The 27,640-nt window shown below is 43.4% G+C and overlaps 1 protein-coding gene across 1 annotated transcript in view; it reads left to right on the top strand.

Annotated features, from left to right (window-relative positions):
- SERPINB5 (serpin family B member 5) overlaps positions 1 to 27,640 on the top strand; it is a 74,023-nt gene that overhangs the window by 15,835 nt on the left and 30,548 nt on the right. The window contains 2 exon segments of the mRNA XM_040433085.1: positions 3,441 to 3,444; positions 3,447 to 3,558. Of these exon segments, the coding sequence (XP_040289019.1) occupies positions 3,441 to 3,444; positions 3,447 to 3,558 (116 nt within the window).

The following is a 27,640-nucleotide window of genomic DNA, read 5'->3' as shown; positions in this document are numbered from 1 at the left end:
TGGGGAATGGAAAAGAGTTGAAAGTGTTAAAAAGTTGTGGGACAGGGAAGATATGAGAGATGTGAAGAAGGATTGTTTTGCATCAGCAAGTGAAGATTTGAAAATGAGGAGGGATTGCTTGTATGTGGTGAAGTGATCCTTAGAATGGGATTTCATCCATCGCTGCTCTGCAGCCCTGGAAGCTTGTCTGAGTTTTTTGGTCAGGTTGGTGTGCCAGGGTTGTCTGTTGATTTTTCAGATTTTGTTTTGTGTGAGGGGGACAGCAGAGTCCAGAGCTGTATTTATTGTGGTGTTATACAGAGTATTGGCAGCATCTGCCTTCCTGGAGAGAACAAATGGTAGAGAGTGGCAGAAGAGTCAGGAAGCAAGCGAAAGTCAAGATGTTTAAAGTTCTTGCGGGGGTGTGCTAGTGTGTGGACCAGGGGAAAAGCAGAAGAGATCAGTAAGAGAAGAGAGTGATAGAAGCTTAGAGGCAGCTGAGTGGCAAGTTCAATGGGGATGTTGAAGTCACCCATGATGATTGTGGGGATGTCAGCAGAAAGAAAGTGTAGGAGCCAGGTATTATCACAACAGTATAACACGTTGAACTGTTTTATTTAATGCAACAACTGCATTTAACTGGTAAATTAACACAACAGTTATAATGTGTTAAATTTAACTGCTTTATTAATGCAACAGTATAATGCGTTGAACTGCCTTATTAACACAACAGTATAGCATGTTACATTTAAATGGTATATTAACGCAACAGTATAATGCATTAAATTGAACTGCTTTATTAACACAACAGTATAATGTGTTAAATTTAAATGGTGTATGAACACAGCAGTATAATGCATTGAACTGGTATAACGCATAGTACAATGCACTAAATTGAATGAGTATATTAGTACAGTAGTACAATGTGTTGAACTGTGTAATTCTAAATGGTAGCAAACTTGCAGCTGTTTTTTAGAAAGAAAAAGGTGCAACTGCGCAGCATAGCTAGTGAAGTGTATGCTGCGGTTTCCTTTGAATTGCTGGGAATACGTGTAACACACATAGAACTCTGAGTCACCCTATACCTTCCCCTAATAAAACCTGGGCTTGTCTTCATATTGATTCAATCTATCTAACTACATATGTCCTAAAACTGTCCCTTTAACACTATGATTGCTGGCTTGTGTCTGTAATTGCTTTCTCACTTTGGTTCGTCAATTGTTGAGGGCTCAGAATTCAGACCCCCCCCATCAATCAAAACTTAAAACATATCACAAAATGTTGCCTGTTTGCAGTTCAGGTTTCACTGACGTTAACTTCCACTAGCTTTCATGTTACTTTCACTAAAGTTCTCAACTGAGATATAGGGGTTCTGTCATTGTAATTTTTTCTATTTTACCATGGAGAACTGCTGTGGTTACCCCTATGTTTGCAGACCTGGACTCCTCTAAGGCTGGGGCTTCATGGCGATCTTGGGTGTGGCACCTGTCATGAGGCCAAAGATTACTGTGCAGCAGTGCAGCCATTGAACTGAGTGGGGTCACAACACAGTTCAAGTTGCCATGACCACCACGCCCGGATTACAAAAAATGCCAACACTGCTGGATTTTTAGCAATTCTGAGGTTGCAGCAACTTGTGATTCATGCTGTGACCCCATTTAATTCACTGACTGCAGTGCTACACAGCTATCTTTAGTCACCCAAGATTGTGTAGACCCAGCCTTAATATACATTAAGGTAAACCTAAGACTGGAGGTTATGTTTTGGTGCTTGGAGGAGTTTGGCTTTACATGTATTCAGAAATACATCTAATAGATCCAAGTGTATACAGTACTCATAACGGCTGAGTTAATAGCATCAAAATGACTTGGCTTTCACATTTTTAATTTCTGAGATGTATGTATTCATCTACATTGGAAAACTACTGCTAAAATCAGACAAAACATGATTCTTGGAAATATTAATTTGTTTCAGCATTTTCTTTTGCAAACTGGAGACAGGGTACAATGCTGACACCTAGTGGCCCTTTGTGAACATTTCTTAATAGTCTCAAATGTCTATATTGCTTCAGTACAGAGCACTATTGCACCATATTTGCTTAAAAAAAAGCAGCCACAATATGAGTGTCCACTGTGGGACTTAAATATGGGGCCGTGTATTAAGAAATTGGAATGGCACATCAATCACAAAACGCAAAAGTAATTCACAACAAATCTGCCATGTCTGAACGTAAAGACGAAAAACGACCATGGCTGTCTACGCCGAGCAAATGCACACTAAGGTAGCGCGGCTATATAAACAGACTCCCCAATATACATGTAACTAGAAGAGCTTATTAAATAAGGGAAAAAACTGAAAGAACTAAAGCTCATAGACATCCAATTATGAAAAATTAATATACAGTATACTTTATTGTTACATAATAAATAGTTAATATGTTACCATTAAAAGGGAAGATAAGGAGCAAAAAACACCATCCCGGCAATACAGATCATTGACTCCAAGTACGTAGATATGGAATAGCATACATAATAATCATTTATAAAAGGTGAGTCCTAATAAATAACATAAAGAAGAGAGATACCAGATGGTAATACTGCTCTTGATGCCAACAGTGCTTAAAAAGAGTACTGTATAGTGTGACGCATCATGACGCTACAGCATATAACCTCTGGATCATGCAAATGTACAATAACCTAGTGTCCTAACTGTATGTAAGGGACACTGTGCATTTAAGTAGGTGCCAAAGACTCACCGATGAATGTTAGAGACCTGAGTGCCTGGGATGGCGTTACCCCGATGCGCGTTTCGGCATGCCTTCGTCCGGGGGTCGAAGGCTGAAGTTATTTTTGAATTTAATAATTTATTCTAAAACAGTACAAAGTATACTGAGTTACATTTGAATATAAAGATTTGGGCTTACTCTGGTAAGGATGGTGTACACATTTGCATAAGGAAATAACATTTCAATATTTTTCTCAGTAAACTATACAGATTATATATATATGAGCATTTCTAATATATTCAGTAACTTTTTAAGAATAGTTATTAGAAATTCTATTTCGAGAGATGATAGGACTATTTCTAATGATCAGGTAAATAAAAAAATAGCAGGTTGAGGGGTCCTAAACATGCCAAAAACTTTTATTAGGCAATAAAAACAACTAACTAAGTACGAGATGTCATACTTTTATTCCGACCGCCTCTCGGCATGTTTGCTGTGCTGCCGCCGGAACTCCGGACCGCCCTCATTATAGTCAATAAGGCCGGAGCTGTAGTCGGGGGCACGCGTGCACTAGCGGCAGCACAGATCCGACAGGCTGTTCACCCGCCGGAACAGCTTGCCGGAGTTCCTTGCCGCTAGTGTAAAACTAGCCTCAGTAGCTATAATAAGTTTTTAATGACATACAAAAGTATTCAGATCCAGGTGCTGTTTTGAAAACTATCTTTTTTTCTCCTAGGAATTTATAAATTTAACAAAGAAACCATATGCATCAGAGCTGGAAATAATTGACATCAAAAGCCGAGCAGAAGAAGCCAGAAAGCAGATAAATAACTCCGTAAAAGACCTCACTGATGGTAAATGTCTCTTTCTAGCACTTTTTATATGATAGAAACATTTTTAGTCTACATTAATGAGCTCAATTTCATCTAAAAAAAAAGTCTGAATAACGTATCTTGAATTTTTACTGTGCTGAATTTGAATTAAATAAGACTAACACACAAGTTTACAGTATATATTGTATATTGTCCGTTGTAAGATACTTTGTGCAATACATTGTGCTAAGTGGTCTGAGACCAAACTGATATTGAACAGTGTATTATAGCTCTGTGTTAGTGAAGGAATCTGGGAGGACACTTATTCTAACCTCTTCAGGACCCTGCCATTTTTCACCTTAAGGACCAGGCCATTTTTAGCAAATCTGACATGTGTCACTTTATGTGGTAATAACTTTAAAACGCTTTTACTTATCCAGGCCATTCTGAGATTGTTTTCTCGTCACATATTGTACTTCATAAAAGTAGTAAATTTTAGTTAAAATATTTCATTTTTATTTATAAAAAAAATACCAAATTTACCAAAAATTTGGGAATAACAAATTAGCAAATTTCTATTTCTCTACTTTTATAAAAGATAGTAATACCTCCAAAAATAGTTATTACTTCACATTCCCCATATGTCTACTTCATGTTTGGATCATTTTGAAAATTACATTTTATTTTTTTGGCACGTTAGAAGGCTTAGAAGTTTAGAAGCCAATCTTAAAATTTTTAAGAAAATTTCCAAAACCCAATTGTTTAAGGACCAGTTCAGTTATGAAGTCACTTTGTGGGGCTTACATATTAGAAACCATCCATAAATCACCCCATTTTACAAACGACATCCCTCAATCTATTCAAAACTGATTTTGCAAACTTTGTTAACCATTTAGGTGCCCCACAAGAATTAAAGGAAAATGGAAATGGAATTTCAAAATTTCACTTTTTAATAAATTTTTTCTGCAACACGTCAAGGGTTAACAGCCAAATAAAACTCAAAATCTATTACCCTGAATCTGGAGTTTACAGAAACAGCCCTTATGTGCTCAAAAACAAATGTATGGGTTCAGAGCAGGTTTCAGAGTGGAAGGAGCACAATATGGCTTTTGGAGTGCGGATTTAGCTGGAATGGTAATTGGGAGCTATGTAGCATATGAAGACACCCTGAGGTGGCCCTACAGTGGAAATCCCCAAAAAGTGACCCCATTTTGAAAACTACACCCCTCAAGGAATCTTTCAAGGTGTGTAGTGAGCACTTTGTCCTCAACGGTGTTTCCTATAATGAGGAAACACTTGGCAGTGAAAATGAAAAATTGCATTTTGTTTACAAAAAAGTTGTTTTACACCCACATTTTTCCCTTTCCTAAAGGGTAACAAGACAAAATGCACCCCACATTTTGTTACCCATTTCCCCCTGAATACAGCAACACCCCATGTGTGCTCAAAAGCTGATGTATGGGCGCACAGCAGGCTTCAGAGTGGAAGGAGCACCATATGGCTTTAGGAGAGCGGATTTAGCTGGAATGGTAATTGGGAGCTATGTCGCATAGGAAGACACCCTGAGGTGGCCCTACAGTGGAAAGCCTCAAAAAGTGACCCCATTTTGGAAACTACATCCCTCAAGAAATCTTTCAAGGTGTGTAGTGAGCGCTTTGACCTCAAAGGTGTTTCCTAGACTTAGGAAACACTTGGCAGTGAAAATGAAAAATTGCATTTTTCTCCACAAAAAAGTTGCTTTACACCCACATTTTTTACCAAAAAGGTAACATGACAAAATGCACATCACATTTTGTTCCCCATTTCCCCCGAATATGGCAACACCCCATATGTGCTAAAAAAAACTGATGTATAGGCGCACAGCAGGGCTCTAGAGTCAAGCAGCATAATATAGATTTTGCTGACCTGAATTGGCTGACATTGATTTTAGGTGCCATGTTGCATTGCATGGAAGAGCACCCCCGTACGAACATTTTAAGGGGGGGTAAGGCACTTTTAACCTAACAGGTGTTTCACAGAAATGAATATGTAGTGGTTGGTGAAAAGTGGATCTGTAAGCAATGCGGACTAAATCAGAGATATAAGGTGGTAAAACTGCACGGTACATCATGGATGAAATTAAATTAATACTCCATGGATGAGTGGTCGATTTTAAAACACTCCTGCACGCACAGGCCAGGTTTTTCAGGGCAGGTTTCGCAGTGGTAAATGGTGTCTCTCCTTATCCCCCTTTTGTAACACACCCTGCATCTTTTTTTGGGTCCTTCCCTTCCTTGCTGTCTGGGGGACTTGACCTGGAAAATGTTGCCCTGGTACAACACAGGCACCATGACTTCCTGAAGTACTGGGACCCTCCCAGGCCTGGGTTTGAAAAATTAGGGTCTTCATAACCACCTCTTGGAACTGAAGGAAAGTTTCTGTGTGGCCCTGCAAATTGAAATAGCACTTACGCATTGCACATTGCCATCTGTACAATGTGTACGGCCAGCTTTTTGTACCACACTTTTGTTTTTCGTGTGGCACTGTAGGGATTCAGAAGTTGATCTGAAATATCCATCCCGCCCTTGTGCCTGTTGTAGTCCAGGATAAAAACTGGGTAGTGGTACCTCGTACAGGAGCTGGGGAGCTGGTGTTAGTGTGAATGGTGGTCAGTACAAGGACGTCACTCTTGTCCTAGTACTTAACCACTAGCATGTCCTCATGGAGGAGAGCCCTACTTTCACCCATTCTCAGTGTTGCCCTACCAGGGATCTAGGGAGGCCTCTCTGATTTTTGCACACTGTGCTGCAAGCTACAGTACCCTCTGGCAGTTAGGGACATTAATAGGGGTATGCTGGTATAATAGTTATCCAAATACAGGTGGTAACCCTTAGCCAGCAGTGGGGGCAGTAAGTCCCACACGATCTTTCCACTAACTCCTAGGATGGGGGGCATTCTGGGGGTTCAATCCAGGAATCTTCCCCTTCGTAAATGCGGAACTTTTGGGTGTACCCGGAGCTACTCTCACAAAGTTTGTATATGTTTTTGCATACCTTGCCCATTTGCTAGGCAGGTACTGGCGGAATCTATTCCTTCCTTTGAAAAGTAATAGGGACTCATCTACACAGACATTTTTATCTGGGTTGTACACCTCAGCAAACTTGGTGTTAAAGTGGTCAATGACAGGCCTAACCCTCTGGGGCACCTTCTAGAGGGTCCCTCATCAGCTGATGATGATGATGACGATGAGGGGGTAGAGGAGTAGAGGAAAGTGGGATCCTCTTCTCCCTCACTGGCAGACTCGGTATCGGAGGCAAGATGGCGTATGCCTCTTCAGCTGAGTATACTCGTTGGGACGGACGGGCCATTTTTATTTTATTGGGGTGTGAAATGTGAAAAGTGTGAACCTTTATTTAGTGTGAGGGGTGTGTATATTGTGTTTTCACAAGTGAAGGGGCTTGTAATAAATTTGAAATCTAGAGAAAAAAAGTAAAAAAATAAATTACAGGAAAGATGTTGCGTGCGTGCAAAAATCTACACTAACACTGCCTAACTAAAATTTTATTCTATATATATACAGTACTAGCAGAAGGACCCGGCTTCGCATGGGTATATTCCATCTATTTCATTTTATGTTTCCGTGTGTCGTAAAAAGATATCAACAGTTTCCCCCATAACAGTGACCTCTACAGTACCCGCCCCTTTATCAATGACCTCCACAGTGCCCGCCTCTTTAACAGTGACCTACACTGTGCCTGCCCCTTTAATAGTGACCTCCACAGTGCCCGCCCCTTTAACATTGACTACTCCTTTAACAGTGACCTTCATAGTGTATACCGCCTTAACAGGGACCTTCACAGTGCCCGCCCCTTTTAACATTGACCTCCACAGTGGCCGCCCCTTTAACATTGACCTCCACATTGACCTCCACAGTGCCCACCCCTTTAACAGTGACCTCCAGTGCCCACCCCTTTAACAGTTCCCACCCCTTTAACATTTAACCCCCACAGTGCCCGCCCCTTTAACATTGACCACCCCTTTTACAGTGACCTTCATAGTGGCCGCCCCTTTAACATTGACCTCCGCAGTGGTCGCCCCTTTAACATTGACCTCCACAGTGCCCGCCCCTTTAACAGTGATCTTCACATTGCCCATCCCTTTAACAGTGATCGCATCTTTAACAGTGACCTGCACAGTGCCCGCCCCTTTAATAGTGACCTGCACAGTGTCCGCCCCTCTAACAGTGACCTCCACAGTGTCTGCCTCTTTAACAGTGACCTCCAGTCCCTGCCCCTTTAACAGTTCCCACCCCTTTAACATTTAACATTGACGACCCCTTTTACAGTGACCTTCATAGTGGCCGCCCCTTTAACAGTGACCTTCATAGTGCCCGCCCCTTTAAAATTGACAACCCTTTTAACAGTGACCTTCATAGTGGCTTCCCCTTTAACAGTGACCTTGACAGTAACCGCTCCTTTAACAGTTAGTTCCACAGTGCCCGCCCCTTTAACAGTGACCTCCACAGAGCCCAGTCCTTTAAAAGTGACTTCCACTGTGCCCGCCCCTTTAACAGAGACCTCCACAGTGTCCGTCCCTTTAACAGTGACCTCCACAGTGCCCGCCCCTTTAAAAGTGACTGCCCCTTTAACAGTGACCTCCACAGTGCCCGCCCTTTTAACAATGACCTCCACAGTGACCTCCACAATGCCCACCCCATTAACAGTGACCTCCACATTGCCCGTCCATTTACTAGTGACCGCCCCTTTTACAGTGACCTCCACAGTGCCCGCCCCTTTAATAGTGACCTCCACAGTGTCCGTTCCTTTAACAGTAACCTCCACAGTGACCTTCACAATGCCCGCCCCTTTAACAGTGACCGCCCCTTTAACAGTGATCTCCACATTGCCCGTCCGTTTAATAGTGACCGCCCCTTTAACAGTGACCTCCACAGTGCCCGCCCCTTTAATAGTGACCTCCACAGTGTCCGTTCCTTTAACAGTAACCTCCACAGTGACCTTCACAATGCCCGCCCCCTTAACAGTGACCGCCCCTTTAACAGTGATCTCCACATTGCCCGTCCGTTTAATACTGACCGCCCCTTTAAGAGTGACCTCCACAGTGCTCGCCCCTTTAACATTGACCACCTCTTTTACAGTGACCTCCACAGTTCCCGCCCCTTTAACAGTGAACTCCACAGCTGCCGTCCGTTTATTAGTGGCCCCTTCCCCCCATTCATGTAGCAGTGTAGCTGTGCCGTCATGCGTCATATGACTGAATATTTGAGACCTGCGAACTGCTAAAACCTGTGATCAGTTGTTATGGCAACCTGGAGTAGAACCTGGGAGCTTCTATTGGCTAATAAGGGACATGTGACCGTGTAAATGGCAGTTCGGATTTAAGTGAAAGGCTTGCTGGCTTCTATTGGTTAATGCGGGTCATTTTTTGGGAATATTTCAGGAACGGTAAGTCCTAGAGACCTGATGTACCTGTGTGCCAAAATTGGTGAAAATCGGTCCAGTTGTTTGGTCGCACATAAAGAACGTCTAGACAGACAGACAGACAGAAACAAATTTTTATATATATAAGAGAAATGTACAGTCGTGGACAAAAGTTTTGAGAATTACAAAAATATTAGTTTTCACAAAGTTTGCTGCTAAACTGCTTTTAGATCTTTGTTTCAGTTGTTTCTGTGATGTAGTGAAATATAATTACACGCACTTCATACGTGTCAAAGGCTTTTATCGACAATTACATGACAGTTATGCAAAGAGTCAGTATTTGCAGTGTTGGCCCTTCTTTTTCAGGACCTCTGCAATTTGACTGGGCATGCTCTCAATCAACTTCTGGGCCAATTCCTGACTGATAGCAACCCATTCTTTCATAATCACTTCTTGGAGTTTGTCAGAATTAGTGGGTTTTTGTTTGTCCACCCGCCTCTTGAGGATTGACCACGTTCTCAATGGGATTAAGATCTGGGGAGTTTCCAGGCCATGGACCCAAAATGTCAACGTTTTGGTCCCCGAGCCACTTAGTTATCACTTTTACCTTATGGCACGGTGCTCATCGTGCTGGAAAATGCATTGTTCTTCACCAAACTGTTGTTGGATTGTTGGAAGAAGTTGCTGTTGGAGGGTGTTTTGGTACCATTCTTTATTCATGGCTGTGTTTTTGGGCAAAATTGTGAGCAAGCCCACTCCCTTGGATGAGAAGCAACCCCACACATGAATGGTCTCAGGATGCTTTACTGTTGGCATGACACAGGACTGATGGTAGCGCTCACCTTTTCTTCTCCGGACAAGCCTTTTTCCAGATGCTCCAAACAATCGGAAAGAGGCTTCATCGGAGAATATGACTTTGCCCCAGTCCTCAGCAGTCCATTCACCATACTTTCTGCAGAAGATCAATCTGTCCCTGATGGGTTTTTTTGGAGAGAAGTGGCTTCTTTGCTGTCCTTGTTGACACCAGGCCATCTTCCAAAAGTCTTCGCCTCACTGTGCGTGCAGATGCGCTCACACCTGCCTGCTGCCATTCCTGAGCAAGCTCTGCACTAGTGGCACTCTGATCCCGCAGCTGAATCCTCTTTAGGAGACGATCCTGGCGCTTGCTGGACTTTCTTGGACGCCCTGAAGCCTTCTTAACAAGAATTGAACCTCTTTCCTTGAAGTTCTTGATGATCCTATAAATTGTTGTTTGAGGTGCAATCTTAGTAGCCACAATATCCTTGCCTGTGAAGCCATTTTTATGCAACGCAATGATGGCTGCACGCGTTTCTTTGCAGGTCACCATGGTTAACAATGGAAGAACAATGATTTCAAGCATCACCCTCCTTTTAACATGTCAAGTCTGCCATTTTAACCCAATCAGCCTGACATAATAGCCTTGTGTTCGTCAACATTCTCACCTGAGTTAACAAGACGATTACTGAAATGATCTCAGCAGGTCCTTTAATGACAGCAATGAAATGCAGTGAAAAGTTTTTTTTGGGATTAAGTTAATTTTCATGGCAAAGAAGGACTATGCAATTCATCTGATCACTATTCATAACATTCTGGAGTATATGCAAATTGCTATTATAAAAACTTAAGCAGCAACTTTTCCAATTTCCAATATTTTTGTCATTCTCAAAACTTTTGGCCACGACTGTATATGGCGATATATATATATATATATATATATATATATATATATATACACTAACCTAAAGAATTATTAGGAACACCATACTAATACGGTGTTGGACCCCCTTTTGCCTTCAGAACTGCCTTAATTCTACGTGGCATTGATTCAACAAGGTGCTGATAGCATTCTTTAGAAATGTTGGCCCATATTGATAGGATAGCATCTTGCAGTTGATGGAGATTTGAGGGATGCACATCCAGGGCACGAAGCTCCAGTTCCACCACATCCCAAAGATGCTCTATTGGGTTGAGATCTGGTGACTGTGGGGACCATTTTAGTACAGTGAACTCATTGTCATGTTCAAGAAACCAATTTGAAATGATTCGAGCTTTGTGACATGGTGCATTATCCTGCTGGAAGTAGCCATCAGAGGATGGGTACATGTTCTCATTCTGTTTACGCCAAATTCGGACTCTACCATTTGAATGTCTCAACAGAAATCGAGACTCATCAGACCAGGCAACATTTTTCCAGTCTTCAATAGTCCAATTTTGGTGAGCTCGTGCAAATTGTAGCCTCTTTTTCCTATTTGTAGTGGAGATGAGTGGTACCCGGTGGGGTCTTCTGCTGTTGTAGCCCATCCACCTCAAGGTTGTGCGTGTTGTGGCTTCACAAATGCTTTGCTGCATACCTCGGTTGTAACGAGTGGTTATTTCAGTCAACGTTGCTCTTCTATCAACTTGAATCAGTCGGGCCCATTCTCCTCTGACCTCTTGCATCCACAAGGCATTTTTGCCCACAGGACTGCCGCATACTGGATGTTTTTTCCCTTTTCACACCATTCTTTGTAAACCCTAGAAATGGTTGTGCGTGAAAATCCCAGTAACTGAGCAGATTGTGAAATACTCAGACCGGCCCGTCTGGCACCAACAACCATGCCACGCTCAAAATTGCTTAAATCACCTTTCTTTCCCATTCGGACATTCAGTTTGGAGTTCAGGAGATTGTCTTGACCAGGACCACACCCCTAAATGCATTGAAACAACTGCCATGTGATTGGTTGACTAGATAATTGCATTAATGAAAATTAGAACAGGTGTTCCTAATAATTCTTTAGGTGAGTGTATATGCACAGTATATATAGATAGATATAAATAACTACATGAAAAAAGCCACATAATCACTTGATCTTTCTGTCCGGTGAATGAATTATTTTTGGGGCCTGTAGTCCACTGGCCTGCAGTAAAATTGATATCCATTGACCGTCTAATATACCTCCAGCCACATAATCACTTGATCTTTTCTGTATGGTGAATGCCTTATTGTTGGGGCCTCGGAGGAATTCAACACCTATGACAACCTTGTGTTATCGAATTTCACCTATTATCATTTGGGGTTTATTCAAAAAATATCAGATAAAAAAAATATATATATGCACCAAAAAAATTAGCCCAGGTGCTGAACAGTGGTACAGGAATGGAGGGTGGTTTAGGGATCTGGAACAGCTGCAAAAAAAAAAAAAAAAAAGCAGTGCAGCAATTCCAGGTTTTCTTCTTTTCTTCTTTCTTCTTTCAGCAGGAAAAGCTCAAATCGCAGTGGTGGTGCACCACAAGTCCCATGAAGCCAACAAGCAGCACAGAGAAGCACAGAACCTCTCTGTATGCAGTCACCAGCTAGAATGGCTGCATGCAGGGAGGTTCAGCGCTTTCCTATGCAGCTATAGCGCTGCCATTGGCTGGAGCATTGTTCCAGCCAATCACAGCGCTGGCAGGGGACGCTAAACACTGGAGTCCCCTGCCTGAACTCGGAGGAGACAGGTGCTCACTAGTTCAGCACCGGTCACCTCCCCATGACCCCCCCACACCTACCCCGCCCCGCAGCTTTCTTCTGCTTCCGGCGCTGCATTGTACCGGTCTTCATTGACCAGTCAATCACAGAGCTTGGAGCTGCAGGGGGCGGAAATAAACCTTGCTGCCCTTACTCGGCATGGATGCCTGCCGGTAAGAGCAGCCATAGTGCCCCGATTCCCCGGCGATCCTGACCCAGCACACAGCGGACTTTGCGCCGTACATGTTTGGTGCTGGTCCTTAAGTCACGTCCAGCTGCGCCGTACAGGTACGGCGCGGGTCCTTACGGGGTTAAGTGGAATGTGTCAACAGAAAATGACGTGTATTTAATTTTTTGCTTTATTGTGCAGATCCAGATGCGGTACGCAAAATTGTCTCATTATAATTGGAAAGCTGGTGATTTGATGACATTTGTATTACTACTGGGTGTCTAGATAAGGGTGGATAGCAAAAATATACTTTATATATGCAGATAAGGCTATGTTTACACTTGCGGTCTTGTCTCTATTTATAACAGAAGCCGTGACAATCTACCAAATCCGTTGTATGGTGGATGCCACCAGCATCTGGCATACCAATTTGACTTAATGTGGGGTCCAACAGGGTCCCATCATGATGTCCATAATTTTCACATGAAGCATTTTTAATACTGTCAAACCTAATACCAGTGTGAACAGAACCCAAGGCTCTGGATTCACACAATCCTTGGTCTCTGGAGAAGGGTTATATTTTATCTCTTCTTGGGGACTAGCAGTCTATGGATAGTAATGGATGAACATCGCCCAGGACGATTCGCGATCGCGATCAAATGTCATATTTGCAGCTACCAAATACTTACTAGAAGTGCACAAATCGTCCTACAACATGGACAGTGACATACCAGAGGGGGATCAATGGCAAAACTTCCCACAAAAAATATGTATTTTAATCAGGGGCCATTTTTATGCATCTTAAAGGGAAACTGTCAAAAATGTGCCCTGTTGGAGCATAGAAATTTTTTATTTTAGACCACGTGAGTACAGGCCCCAAACATTAGGCATTCAACGGACAGAAAACATCAAGTGATTATGTGGCAGGAGGTATATTAGACGGTCATTGGATATCAATTTTACAGCAGGCCAGTGGAGTACAGGCCCCAAACATTAGGCATTCACCGCACAGAAAACATCAAGTAATTATGTGGCTGGAGGTATATTAGATGGTCAATGGATATCAATTTTACTGCAGGCCAGTGGACTACAGGCCCCAAAAATTATTCATTCACCATACAGAAAAGCACAATTGATAATATGGCTGGAGGTACATTAGGCGGTCACCATATAACAATTTTACTGTTGGCCAGTTAGATTACAGGCCCCAAAAATTATGCATTCACTGTACAGAAAATATCAAGTGATTATATGGCTGGAGGTATATTAGACGGTCAATGGATTTTACTGCAGGCCAGTGGACTACAGGGCCCCAAAAATTATTCATTCATCGGACAAAAAACATCAAGTGATTATGTGGCTAGAGGTATATTAGACGGTCATTGGATATCAATTTTACTGCAGGCCAGTGGAGTACAGGCCCAAACATTATGCATTCACCGTACAGAAAACATCAAGTGATTATGTGGCTGGAGGTATATTAGACAGTCAATGGATATCAATTTTACTGCAGGCCAGTGGACTACATGCCCCAAAAATTATTCATTCACCGTACAGAAAAGAACAATTGATAATGTGGCTGGAGGTACAGTACATTAGGCAGTCACCGTATAACAATTTTACTGTTGGCTAGTTAGATTACAGGCCCCAAAAAATATTCATTTACTGGACAGAAAACATTAAGTGATTATGTGGCTGGGAGTATATTAGAAGGTCATTGTATAGCAATTTTACTTCAGGCCAGTGAAGTACAGGCCCCAAAAATTATTCATTCAACGTACAGAAAAGAACAAGTGATTAAGTGGCTGGAGGTATATTAGACGGTCATTGGATATCAATTTTACTGCAGGCCAGTACAAATATATATCAAATACATATGTTTAAAACAACAAATCCCCCCTCTTGAATAAACCCCAAATGATAATAGGTGAAATTCGATAACACATGGTTGTCATAGGTGTTGAATTCCTCCGAGGCCCCAACAATAAGGCATTCACCATACAGAAAAGATCAAGTGATTATGTGGCTGGAGGTATATTAGACGGTCAATGGATATCAATTTTACTGCAGGCCAGTGGACTACAGGCCCCAAAAATAATTCATTCACCGGACAGAAAAGATCAAGTGATTATGTGGCTGGAGGTATATTAGATGGTCATTGGATATCAATTTTACTGCAGGCCAGTGGACTATAGGCCCCAAAAATTATTCATTCACCGGACAGAAAACATTAAGTGATTATGTGTCTGGAAGTATATTAGAAGGTCATTGTATAGCAATTTTACTTCAGGCAAGTGGAGTACAGGTCCCAAAAATCGTTCATTTAGCGTACAGAAAAGAACAAGTGATTATGTGGCTGGAGGTATATTAGACAGTCATTGGATATCAATTTTACTGCAGGCCAGTACAAATACATGTCAAATACATATGTTTAAAACAACTAAAATTTTAAAATTGGATTAAAAGCATGGCTAACGAAATCCCCCCTCTTGAATAAAACCAAAATGATAACAGGTGAAATTCGATAACACATGGTCGTCATAGGTGTTGAATTCCTCCGAGGCCCCAACAATTAGGCATTCACTGTACAGAAAAGATCAAGTGATTATGTGGCTGGAGGTATATTAGACGGTCAATGGATATCAATTTTACTGCAGGCCAGTGGATTACAGGCCCCAAAAATTATTCATTCACCGGACAGAAAAGATCAAGTGATTATGTGGCTTGAGGTATATTAGATGGTCATTGGATATCAATTTTACTGCAGGCCAGTGGACTACAGGCCCCAAAAATTATTCATTCACTGGACAGAAAACATTAAGTGATTATGTGGCTGGGAGTATATTAGAAGGTCATTGTATAGCAATTTTACTTCAGGCCAGTGGAGTACAGGCCCCAAAAATTATTCATTCAACGTACAGAAAAGAACAAGTGATTATGTGGCTGGAGGTATATTAGACGGTCATTGGATATCAATTTTACTGCAGGCCAGTGGACTACAGGCCCCAAAAATTATTCATTCACCGGACAGAAAAGATCAAGTGATTATGTGGCTGGAGGTATATTAGATGGTCATTGGATATCAATTTTACTGCAGGCCTGTGGAGTACAGGCCCCAAACATTAGGCATTTACCGGACAGAAAACCTCAAGTGATTATGTGGCTGGAGGTATATTAGACGGTCAATGGATATCAATTTTACTGCAGGCCAGTGGAGTACAGGCCCAAACATTATGCATTCACTGTACAGAAAACATCAAGTGATTATGTGGCTGGAGGTATATTAGTGTCACCGCCAGTTCTGTGAGAAGGTCTGGCAGACGTTCTTCTCTACTTCTTGTATGATGTTCTTTGTTTTGGTTTTACTTTCTCATCTCCTTTCCTTCTGCCAGGTGTCACTTATTTAGACTAATCGACTTCCTTTATATTCCCTCCCATACTGCCTCACTTTGCGGTTTATACTACTTCCTGGATGAAGTGTTCACTGCTGGAGGCTGCTTCTGCTGTTTGCTCAGATAAGTCCTACTTTATTGTGTTTCCTTGCTGGCTTGATTCTAGGTGACCCTGACTCCGTCCGTATTAAGTGCAGGGAGCCGGTGGTCGTGTCCCCTCACTATTATAGGGTTTTCAGGTGTCACACAGACTTAGGTACGTGGACATGCAATCGTCTACCATCGAGACCCTTGCATGTGCATAGCAGTCAGGGGGAGCTCTTAGGGTTTTATAGGGCTCACCTATAAGCTCCTTATTTGGGATCAAGCCAGTCGTTAGTTTATTCATAAGTTCCAGCTATCTGCAAACTTCACCCGTGACATTAGAAGGTCATTGTATAGCAATTTTACTTCAGGCCAGTGGAGTACAGGCCCCAAAAATTATTCATTTAACGTACAGAAAAGAACAAGTGATTATGTGGCTGGAGGTATATTAGATGGTCATTGGATATCAATTTTACTGCAGGCCAGTGGAGTACAGGTCACAAACATTAGGCATTTACCGGACAGAAAACATCAAGTGATTATGTGGCTGGAGGTATATAAGACGGTCATTGGATATCAATTTTACTGTAGGCCAGTGGACTACAGGCCCCAAAAATTATTAATTCACCGTACAGACAAGAACAAGTGATTATGTGGCTGGAGGTAAATTAGATGGTCATTGAATATCAATTTTGCTGCAGGCCATTGGAGTACAGGCCCCAAACATTAGGCATTCACCGTACAGAAAACATCAAGTGATTATGTGGCTGGAGTTATATTAGACCATCATTAGATAACAATTTTACTTCAGGCCAGTGGAGTACAGGCCCCAAAAATGATTCATTTAACGTACAGAATAGAACAAGTGTTTATGTGGCTGGAGGTATATTAGACGGTCATTGGATATCAATTTTACTGCAGGCCAGTACAAATACATGTCAAATACATACGTTTAAAAGAACAAAAAATATAAAATTGGATTAAAAACATGGCTAACGAAATCTCCCCTCTTGAAAAAAAAATAAATGATAATAGTTGAAATTCGATAACACGTGGGCTTCACAGGTGTTGAATTCCTCCGAGGCCCAAAACATTAGGCATTCCCCGGACAGAAAAGGCCCTTTATGCCGCTGTATTTACATAAGACAGGGACCATTATTTGTTCTGGGTGGTGGCGGATATGTGTGGGCTGGCATGAGGAAATTCAATTACACGTGGTCTTCACAAGTGTTGAATTCCTCCAAGATCCATGCCTTATTCATTCGTGAGCTAGGCGAGTACGCTTATCGGTCACAATCCCCCCTGCTGCGCTGAACGTCCTTTCGGACAGAACACTCAACGATGGGCAAGCCAAGAGTTCCATGGAAAATTGTGCCAGCTCTGGCCACAGGTCAAGCCTGCATACCCAGTAGTCAAGGGGTTCCTCCCTTCTCAGAGCGTCCACATCGGCCGTTAACTCGATGTAGTCGGACACCTGTCGGTCTAGGCGTTTCCTGAGCTGGATCCGGAGGGCGGCTTACGATGGGTTGTATGCAAGAATGATCTCATATCCGAAGTGACCAACACATCTTCAAACCGCCCTCTTCTTGCACGCGCTGTAGAATTGGTAACCGCAACTGTTTCTCTGTGGATGGAAATTCCTCTGCCAGCGCCCGCAACAGCAGAATGCAGCATCTCTCTAAGCAAGGCCTGGAAATGCTTCATTCTGACAGCCCTCTGTGATGCTAGTAACATGTTTGCCATTTTGTGCTTGTACCGGGGGTCTAAGTGCGTTGCCACCCAGTACTGGTTCTTGCCCTTTATGCTTTTTACACGAGGATCCCTCTTCAAACACTGGAGCATGAAGGCCCCCATTTTTCACTAAATTGGAAGTGGTGGAATGGCCTGCCTCCTGCTCATCGCCCAGGAGAATATTGTCCTCGGTCTCCTCCCCCCCATCCCCGGACAACACCAGGGATCCCAGAAAAGTTTAAAGCCTGCTCTTCTTGCTCCTCCTCCTCCCCCTCCCCCCAGGCACCATCCTCCTCTTCAGACTCCTGCTGACTAGTCTCAGATTGAGTAGCCCCCTTGAGAATTCATTCAGGATTGTGACTTCCTCATCTTCCTGCTCCTTGACAGCTTGATCAATGACACAATGCAATGCACGCTCCAGGAAGAAGGTGTAAGGTACGATGTCACTGATGGCGCCCTGGCTGCGACTGACCAGTTTGGTGATCTCATCAAATGGCCGCAGAAGTCTGCATGTGTCGCCCATGAGCAGCCACTGGTGCAGTCAGGGGTCAAGTCCTGGAAAAAACAGTGTGGGAACTCACCCAAGATCCACTGCTACACCGACCCCAACCCCCCCCCCCCCCCCAAAAAAAATTTAAATAAATATATATATATATATTTCGCAGAAAATTCAGTGCAACATAAAACGTAAACAAAGACTGGAATTTGCGCCGGGCAGAAGGAGTGTGGGAGACTGTGAGGCCTTTTTTCTCCAAGCTGCTCCGGAAAAAAAAAAATTTCATTACACCTCAGGTCAGACCACCAATCAGACCCCCAATGTTAATCAGACCTCAGCTTACAGCTCCAATAAGATCCCCAATGTTAATAAGACGCCAATAAGACCTCAGATCACACCTCAGCTGAGACCCCAATATGAATGACCCCCAATCAGACCCCAGATAAGAGCCCCATGCCTCATAGCAGCCCCCAGTAGCCTTAAAGCAACCCCCAGTAGCCTTATAGCAACCCCCAGTAGCCATATATCAGCCTCGAGTAGCCTCATAGCAGTCCCCAGTGCCTCTCACCAGCCCCCAGTGCCTCTCCATCAGCCCCCGGTGCCTCTCCATCAGCCCCCAGTGTGCCCTCCCCGGTATTAAAATCATTGGTGAGCAGTGTGCCCTACCCCCCAAGTATTAAAATCATTTGGGAACAGTGCGTAACCAATCGATCGGAACTGCCGCTGCCACCAATGATGGGGGGGCGCACTGCCCACCAATGATTTTAATACTGGGGAGGGCGCACTGCCCACCAATGATTTTAATACTGGGAAGGGCGGGGGGAGGGCGCACTGCCCACCAATGATTTTATAAACCGGATTCCAAAAAAGTTGGGACACTAAACAAATTGTGAATAAAAACTGAATGCAATGATGTGGAGATGGAAAATGTCAATATTTTATTTGTAATAGAATGTAGATGACAGATCAAACGTTTAATCCGAGTAAATGTATCATTTTAAAGGAAAAATACGTTGATTCCAATTTTCACGGTGTCAACAAATCCCAAAAAAGTTGGGACAAGTAGCAATAAGAGGCTGGAAAAAGTAAATTTTAGCATAACGAAGAGCTGGAAGACGAATTAACACTAATTAGGTCAATTGGCAACATGATTGGGTATAAAAAGAGCTTCTCAGAGTGGCACTGTCTCTCAGAAGCCAAGATGGGTAGAGGATCACCAATTCCCACAATGTTGCGCAGAAAGATAGTGGAGCAATATCAGAAAGGTGTTACCCAGCGAAAAATTGCAAAGACTTTGCATCTATCATCATCCACTGTGCATAACATCATCCGAAGATTCTGAGAATCTGGAACAATCTCTGTGCGTAAGGGTCAAGGCCGTAAAACCATACTGGATGCCCGTGATCTCCGGGCCCTTAAACGACACTGCACCACAAACAGGAATGCTACTGTAAAGGAAATCACAGAATGAGCTCAGGAATACTTCCAGAAACCATTGTCAGTGAACACAATCCACCGTGCCATCCGCCGTTGCCAGCTGAAACTCTACAGTGCAAAGAAGAAGCCATTTCTAAGCAAGATCCACAAGCTCAGGCGTTTTCACTGGGCCAGGGATCATTTAAAATGGAGTGTGGCAAAATGGAAGACTGTTCTGTGGTCAGACGAGTCACGATTCGAAGTTATTTTTGGAAATCTGGGACGCCATGTCATCCGGACCAAAGAGGACAAGGACAACTCAAGTTGTTATCAACACTCAGTTCAGAAGCCTGCATCTCTGATGGTATGGGGTTGCATGAGTGCGTGTGGCATGGGCAGCTTGCATGTCTGGAAAGGCACCATCAATGCAGGCTTTCAGGGAAGACCCTGCATTTTTCAACAAGATAATGCCAGACCACATTCTGCATCAATCACAACATCATGGCTGCGTAGGAGAAGGATCCGGGTACTGAAATGGCCAGTCTGCAGTCCAGATCTTTCACCTATAGAGAACATTTGGCGCATAATAAAGAGGAAGGTGCAACAAAGAAGGCCCAAGACGATTGAACAGTTAGAGGCCTGTATTAGACAAGAATGGGAGAGCATTCCTATTTCTAAACTTGAGAAACTGGTCTCCTCGGTCCCCAGATGTCTGTTGAGTGTTGTAAGAAGAAGGGGAGATGCCACACAGTGGTGAAAATGGCCTTGTCCCAACTTTTTGGGGATTTGTTGACACCATGAAATTCTGATTCAACATATTTTTCCCTTAAAATGGTACATTTTCTCAGTTTAAACTTTTGTTCAGTGATTTATGTTCTATTCTGAATAAAATATTAGAAGTTGGCACCTCCTCATCATTGCATTCAGTTTTTATTCACGATTTGTATAGTGTCCCAACTTTTTTGGAATCCGGTTTGTAATACCGGAATACTGGAATACCGGGGAGGGCGCACTGCCCACCAATGATGCAGCGTCCCCATCACCATGGGAACGCCTTGGATTTAGAATATACCAATCCGATGGTATATTTTATCTTCAAGCGTTACCTACAGAGGACCAGGAAGCGGTGAGTACAAATCCTTCACCGCTTCCTGGTCCTTTTGCCCGGCGTTAAAGACGGGCGGCCCTGAAAGGGAACGGCGTTCCTGCTATGAAAAAAGTGCAGGAACGCCGTTTCCACACATTCCCGCAGGACTCGAGCCCTGGGTACAGTGAGAAAAAAAACAAGCTCCCAAGAACCTGTCCTGCCGCAGAGTTCATACAGGTAGTTGTTAACGGCACATTTCTGCTGGAGCAGCCTATCAAGCATATACAAGGTGGAGTTACAGCGCGTTTAGCAGTCACAAATCAGACGTTTGACGGGCAAGTGGTGTCAATGCTGAACATCAGCAAGGTGAGCCATGGCCATGTAAGATCTTCTAAAATGGCAAGAGATTTTCCTGGCCTGCCGCAAGACTTCCTGGACCCCGAGTATTTGGCAACGAATTGCTGCACGACTAAGTTCAGGACATGTGCCATGCATGGCACATGTGTCATTTTTCCCTGTTTCAGCGCGCTCAGCAGATTGGCACCGTTGTCGCACACCAGTTTACAAACTATCAAATTGAGCGGGGTTAGCCACTGATCGGCCTGTGACCGCAGAGCTGAAAGGAGTGCAGGACCGGTGTGGCTCTTGGCTTCCAGGCACAACAGCCACAGCACAGCATGGCAACGTCTCACCTGGAATGTCAAATAGGTTCTGGGGCGCTGGGTGGGTGCAGCGGAAGAGGCTGTAGCAGTGGAAAAGGAGGAGTCAGCTGAGGAGGAGACGGAGGATGGAGTAGGAGTGGAGTAGGAAGAGGAGAAGAAGAGGCAGGCCTGCATGCAATCCGTGGCGGCAACACCAAATCCACACGGGTGCCACGGGTTGCATGCTTGACAGGTTCACCCAGTGGGCAGTAAAAGTAATGTACCTTCCCTGCCTGTGTTTGCTAGAGCACGTGTCTGTGGTCAGATGTATCTAGAAAATTATACATGTATACAAGAAGGAAACCTAATATACTGAAGTATATAGACATACATTTAAATAAATGAATATATAAGTAATAAAAGGAAGAGTTTTAGAGAAAATAAGGAAGGCCAATTACCATCTAAGTCAGCATCATCTATAGGATTTCCAGTAGTATAGTATGCACCTTATGACCTATATATAGCAAATCATATAGAAAAAAATAAGAAAATATATAAAATTAGGTCATAGATAGGATAGGTACAAAATGTCATAGTATTGTATACTGTTATATCTGCAAGGTATAGCAGGAGTATATATCCTATCCTATAGGATCTACTGTGAAATATAAAATATAATATCAGAAATTACAGCAGCAGTATCTTTTTAGAACAGGATGGATTCGAAATCCCATATGGAATATAAAACACTCAAAATTCCTCTTATCCCCTCTCCTGATGCTCTCTCTCCCTTTTCCCTATTCCCCCCCCCCCTTTTTTTACCCAGGAAAATTACATGACTCACCATCTATATGATGGAGCTCTCCCAATCTCTTATGAGAATAAAAGGAGAATAAGTGAATCAAGCCTGGAGTCCCTTAAATGTAACATGAAGAAAAATATAAGGGAGAAAATCCTTTCAAAAAAAGAACATAAGCAGTGGAAATCATATATTAGTAATTTCCATTTAATAGGGACATAAAGTGTATAAAGATCTGACCTTGGGAGAATTGAGACTATGTCTGTGGGCATGCGCATGAGTAACAACGAAGGAGACATCAATAAAGTATAGACGCATGCGCCTTGGGAGAATTCTGAATTCTGAGACTATGTCTGTGGGCATGCGCAGGAGCAACAACGAATGAAACACTAATAGAGCATAGACGCATGCGCCCCGACTTATAATCAGTAGAAGAAGCGGAGAGCAGAATCAAAAGATCTTAGGATTCATAGAGTATGAACGCATGCGCATAGGCAACTTTGATCGTGACTCTGTATGGTTTCATGAGCTAAGTGTGTGAGCATGCGCAGTGGGGATAAAGGACGGGGAAGCGAGATGGAGTGTGGTGCGCATGTGCCTATACTTAACGTTTGCACAGAGAATCTGTCCTGGTAGGACATATATTGCAGCCGGAAAAGGTAGGCAGTATATGGGTAAAAGTTCTTACGCAGGCGCATACCCTGTAATAATACTGGTTAGTCCGCTGACTGACCAAGCATAGAGATGGATTTCATTGGCCTAACTATGTGACTATCATACGATTGCCGCTAACTCATTGGAGAATAGGGAGGGAAAGACCCACCCATCTTATATAAATGTTAAATCACCTGGCAATCTTGTTGATAGTAGCTCCATTGCCCCTGAAGACGCCACATCTGTGGTGAAACATGTTGGGGGAGCTGCAAGTTAGGTTTTAAGTTAGTGCGTGTGCTTGGTGTTCGGCTCCCGGTGCGCTGCAGACACCGGCTGTAGCCGATACTAACAGCAACACTCTATCCATCTAAGTCGAACAAAGGAACATAGTAATATATACTAGAGTTTCTCTGGTGCAGGATTGACAGGGAGCTGTCATCTGGTATATTTCCACCAAACCGGAGTAGGGAAGTAGATTAGGAACTATTCCTCAGGATGGAGTGGTAGTTACATGAAGAAAGAGAGACTGCAAATATAAGCAGTAACTATCAAGAAATGAAATACTGATTGCTGCCAAGCACAAGTGCACTTTAATTTTGAGACATTTTCTTTTTTCTTTTCTTGTCTTCCCGTATATATTTTTAAAGAATAGTAAATAAACGTTATATTTTAAAATAGACCGCAAACGGGAATCCATTAGCCATTTGGCTATCTGAACTGAAACAGATGTATCTAGGCAACGACACTGTGTGCTAGAGATACATTCACTTGCCGCTTAACATGGCCATATAGCTCTGGGATGCCCTTCTGGGAGAAATATTTCAGGGACCTTCCATTGCGGTGTGCCAATGGCCACAAATTTTCTAAAGGCCTCCGAGTCCACCAGTTTATATGGCAGTAGTTGGTGGGCCAGCAGTTCTGACAAGCCGGCGGTCAGCCTTTGGGCAAGAGGGTTATCCGGCGTCATTAACTTTTACGTTTGAATATTTAGGCCACGGAAGCCTGCCTTTTGCCAGATGAACGCGACAACGGCACGGTGGAAGGTGGAGTGGAGGACAAATGGGAGGAGGGAGGAGAGAGGAGAAGGAAAAGGAGAAGAGGCAGGACGTGGAGCGCCGGGAGTGTGGCTTTGTGGGTTCTGACGGTGTTGCTCCCACTGGGCTCGATGATGGGAGGCCAGGTGCCTTCTTAAGGCGGTCGTCCCTATGTGAGTGTTGAGATTACGGCGACTTATGCGTTGACAGCACAGGCTGCAGATGGCAACACTATTGTCAGCCTCGGACGCGTTAAAAAAAGCCCACACTGCAGAGCCATGTGCCAGCGTCTTGGAAGCGCCAGATGTGACCGTGCATGGTGGATGTCTCGTTCCAGATGCATTAGCAGTCTGCTTTTTGCCTCCTGTGCACTGTAAGTTCTGCCTGCTTCTCCTTCTTCCCCTCCCTATCTGCTGCTCCGTCTCTCCCTCTGAACTCTCCTCCTCTTTCTCTCTTGTGGGCACGCACGTCCATCGACATGTCATCATCGTCACCTTCATCCCCACTGACATTAGAGATCTCGGAGTAGGCAGCAACAGCGGGGACCACCCTCCTTGGGCTGATCTGGGTACTGTCGTCAGACCGCTGGGTGGCGGCCGTTGCTACCTCCTCTTCCTCATCCGATGCCAAGAATTACTGCACATTGGTAAGGTCTGGGAATGGATGGGAAAATAATTCCTCTGACTTGAGTGGAGGAGCTATGGTGGTGGTGGTGGTGTCTTTGGGCGTGCACACAGCAGAGAGTGAGGAGGGTGCTGATACAGAGGATGAGGAGGGTGCAGAAGCGGAAGGCTGAGTGAGCCACTCAACCAACTCTGGTGCTTCCTTTGACGTAATCGCACGCACCTTCTCCAACTTCCCACTTAGGCTCCGGCCTGGTGCACCTGCCCGACCCCTACCACCCCTGCGGAATGGCCTGCCTCTTCATCTGCCTGACATTTTCAAAATGACCCTGTGATAGAGTCCCTATAGAAGAGCAGTATTTGTGGAAGCAGGTATATCGCAGGCTTCAAACACTATTTTGTGGAAACAGATATATATCCATCCCCTCTATCAGTATTTTGTGGAAACAGATATATAGAACCCAATAATGAGGATTTGCTGGAAGCCGGTAAATAAAACCTCTTAATCAATATTTGGTGGAAGCCGGTATATCAATAACCTGTATCAGTATTTTGTGAAAACAGGTATATAGAACTCAATAATGAGTATTTGCTGGAAGCTGGTAAATCAAACCCCTTAATCAATATTTGGTGAAAGCTGGTGTATCGCAGGCCTCAATCAATATTTGGTGGAAGCTGGTATATCAATCCCCTCTATCAATATTTTGTGGAAACAGGTATATAGAACCCCTTAATGAGTATTTTCTGGAAGCTGGTAAATCAAACCCCTTACTCAATATATGGTGGAAGCTGGTGTATCGCAGGCCTCAATCAATATTTGGTGGAAGCCGGTATATCAATACCCTGTATCAGTATTTTGTGGAAACAGGTATATAGAACCCAATAATGAGTATTTGCTGGAAGCTGGTAATTCAAACCCCATAATCAATATTTGGTGAAAGCTGGTGTATCGCAGGCCTCAATCAATATTTGGTGGAAGCCGATATATCCATACCCTGTATCAGTATTTTGTGGAAACAGGTATATAGAACCCAATAATGAGTATTTGCTGTTAGCAGGTATATCAAACCCCTTAATCAATATTTGGTGGAAGCTGGTGTATCGCAGGCCTCAATCTATATTTGGTGGAAGCCAGTGTATCCCACCCCTCAATCAGTACTTTGTGGAAGCAGGTATATCGCACCCATTAATCAGTTTTTTTGGGGGCAACAGGTATATCACACCAGTTGCAATTAGTTATTCGAATAGCATTTGTCCCTCACTGTGAATGTTTACATGGTGTGTTTAATAAAAACATGGTAACATTTAATTCCTTGTGTGCTATTAGTTTAAGCAGACTGTGATTGTCTATTGTTGTGACTTAGATGAAGATCAGATCACATTTTATGACCAATTTATGCAGAAATCCATATCAATCCAAAGGGTTCACATACTTTTTCTTGCAACTGTATTTTGGTCCATTTAATGCAGAGTTTATTTTAGGACGTATATGTCCGTATTTGTTATATATGTCAGTTTTATATTGCTTTTACTGTGTATGCCTTGCAGAGAATAAATATTATTAATTTATTACCTTGTATATGCAGTATTCCAGTATTTAAGTGCTCAGCCCAATCTTTAACTTTCATTACGTTTATTGCTTGTTTTTTATTTCATTAAGACATTTTGTGAAATAAATTAACCTATAATTATCTAATATATAAAGCTAAGTGTATGTGTGTGTGTATGTCCGCTAAAGAATTCCGCACTGTCGCATTTACAGTCACGAAATTTGGCACACAGGTGTCCAGGAAGGTTTTGGACCAAGTCTCAGCTCTCTAGCACATACCTGTCATGGTAGGTGAGGGAAGCAAACCAAACACAACAAAATTAAACAAAACAGCAGGCTAGGCCTCACAGCTAGGGAACAGGGAAAGGTCACCTCCTGACTATCCCTGAGCCTTTCCCTGACTGCTACCAACATGAACAAATCTCGATGGTAGAAGTGTTCATGCACTCCAACCTAAACTCTGCTGCAACATGACACAAACCCACAGCTAGGGAGAAGGCGAAAAGACAACTGGTCCCTTGCACAAGATGAAGTAACCAGCGTCTACTTAAAGCCTAGCCAGTACAAACAACAGAAGGGAAGGAAAGAGAACTTAAATGAAGACAAACAGGGAGCAGGAGATCCACCAACCACCAGCAGAGATCTCCAGGAGAAACTATAAACCGCAAGGGCTATAGTGAGAGGCAGAAATAAATAGCATCACTAACAAACTAATGAGCAGAATCTGTGAGGAGGTGGGATCCGGCCCAAAGCCAAAACAAAGCAATCTGTCAGATAGATTCACGTGCAGCAAGTCTGACAGATCTTCTCAGATCACTCACACGGCAGGGCGTGACAGTACCGTTCCTGAGATATTCTGAAAAAATGCATTAGCCAATAGAAGCCTCGTCACATAACCCTTATCAGCCAATAGAAGCTCGCAGGTCTCCACATACATACAGTTTTAAACCACGTTTCCATAACAACCCAGCCATTTTTCTTCACTGCTGTAGGTCAGCTTTAAAGGGGCAGGGCGCTGTGGATGACAGTGTTAAGGGAGCGGAGTGCTGTGGAGGTCACAGTTAAGGGGGCAAAATATGGACTTAAAAACCCCGCCCCATGTCCCGCTAAGCCACGCCTGATCCCAGTTAGACCACACCCCTTCCACTCCGCAGCCGACGGAGACTGAAAAAATGAAGGTAAATCAACTTATGTCAGCTGTAGGGGTGGGAGGGAGGGTGACTTTCTCCCTGCAGCTCATGCTCAGACAGCACTGTGCTGCTGTCTGAGATTGAACTGTTCAAAAGGACATCCCTGTGTCCGTCCAGCCCCTGAGCCCGACGGAGGACAGGGAGTCTAAAAGCCAGACTGTTCAGCCTGAAACCGGACCTCTGGCCACCCTAGGGGCAGACAGCTGTGAAGTTCACAGTTAAAGGGACGGTCCGCTATGGAGGTCAGTGTTCAGGGGCAGTGTCACACCTGTGACAGGTGTTAGAAGGTCTGAAAGATTGACTGCACATGAGTGATCTGACAGCCTCTTTTGGT

Source organism: Bufo bufo, chromosome 5 (assembly GCF_905171765.1).
Source record: "Bufo bufo chromosome 5, aBufBuf1.1, whole genome shotgun sequence".
Taxonomy (NCBI): Eukaryota; Metazoa; Chordata; class Amphibia; order Anura; family Bufonidae; genus Bufo; species Bufo bufo.
The sequence above is the reverse complement of the archived record's forward strand: the minus strand, read 5'-3'. Positions and strand labels throughout refer to the sequence as shown.